This window comes from Leptodactylus fuscus, chromosome 6 (genome assembly GCF_031893055.1).
Source record: "Leptodactylus fuscus isolate aLepFus1 chromosome 6, aLepFus1.hap2, whole genome shotgun sequence".
NCBI lineage: Eukaryota > Metazoa > Chordata > Amphibia > Anura > Leptodactylidae > Leptodactylus > Leptodactylus fuscus.
The window spans coordinates 46,548,917-46,550,398 of record NC_134270.1 but is presented as its reverse complement, the minus strand read 5'-3'; the positions used below and the strand labels follow the sequence as shown (position 1 = coordinate 46,550,398).

At 34.0% G+C, this 1,482-nt stretch overlaps 1 protein-coding gene across 1 annotated transcript; it reads right to left on the bottom strand.

Annotated features, from left to right (window-relative positions):
* Nucleotides 1–251: 251 nt before the first annotated feature.
* Nucleotides 252–1,217, bottom strand: LOC142209983 (olfactory receptor 10AG1-like). Its single transcript, XM_075279016.1, has one exon. It carries the CDS (start codon nt 1,188–1,190, stop codon nt 252–254), a length of 939 nt encoding a protein of 312 aa, XP_075135117.1. The 5' UTR covers nt 1,191–1,217.
* Between the last annotated feature and the right edge of the window lie 265 nt (nt 1,218–1,482).

Below are 1,482 nucleotides of genomic sequence, written 5' to 3'. Positions count from 1 at the left end.
AGATCTCTGTGTAGGTGGAAACCACGGAGCAGTGGTCCAAAGACAAAGTGATTGGGTGACACAGTGAGTCCACAACAAAATTATATATTGTTTGTACATGAATTTAGCACAGTTAAAAGGCTGTTCTGGTAAATATATATATATATATATATATATATATATATATATATATATATCTCAATAGTGACCCTAAAACCCTCATAAAGACTAAAACATAGCAAACAGCAAGTATCCACTGTAACAGCAATATGTCAATGTGCTAGCTTTATTTCATATACTATCTTCCTAACAGCACATTTTACATCATTGTTCCTTAAACTATATATAAAAGGGTTCAACATAGGAGCAATAATAGTATACATGAGGGATAAAAACTTTCCATCATCCATGCCATAACGTGACTTTGGTCTTAAGTACATGATAGTTCCAGACCCATAGAACATAGTAACCACTATAAGGTGTGACGTACAAGTCGAGAAAGCTTTTTTCCTATTTGATGCAGGATGGTTCTTTACAATAGTCCAGATGATGTTCGCATATGAAATGATGGTCAATAAAAAGGAACCTACAATAAGGAAGGAGGCAATTATAAAAGTGGCAATTTCATTGAATCGGGTGTTACTACAGGCCAGGTTCATCAATGGCGGAATGTCGCAGTAAAAATGATTGATCCTATTAGAGCCGCAAAATGGCAATAAAAATACAAATGTAGTTTGTAGAATGGCAACCGTCGTCCCAATGAGCCAAGAACCAATGACTAGTCTGATACAAACTACTCTACTCATTATATTATTATAAAGCAATGGATGACATATGGCATTATATCGATCATACGCCATGGTTGCCAACATATAGCACTCTGTACTGCCCAATACTAGAAAACAGTACATTTGTATGGCACAACCATAGTAGCTGATGGTCTTCTGCTGTAAGAGAAGATCGATCAACATTTTTGGAACTATGGTTGACAGGTAACATATTTCTAAAATGGAAAAATTGGCAAGAAAAAAATACATAGGTGTATGAAGATTTGGACTGCATCTATATAATATAATGATAAACATATGAGCCAGCAGTGAAACCTTAAAGATGCAGAGAAAGATCACAAATAGGAAATATTGGAGTTGAACAACATCAGAAAACCCAACAAAGATAAATTCAATTACGGTTGTCTGGTTTCCTTTATCCATATCACTTGAAAATTTCAGAAATCTTTCTTTAATTTTCACAAAACTTGTTTCCGTGGCCAACAAAAATAATAATTATCTTGTGAAAGTTCAACGTTTCTAGAATACAACAAATGAAACAGAATTATAAGCTTAACCCAATCATAATGCCGCATTTAGTTTGACATATTAATGTGACTAATATCCATCTTCATTCCTTGTGTCCGCTAGTGATATGAGGATTTACCGTTGATCTATTCATAACGTGGGAAGGTCCATATTTATTAGCATACAAAATAATTTCAGTATAATTTGG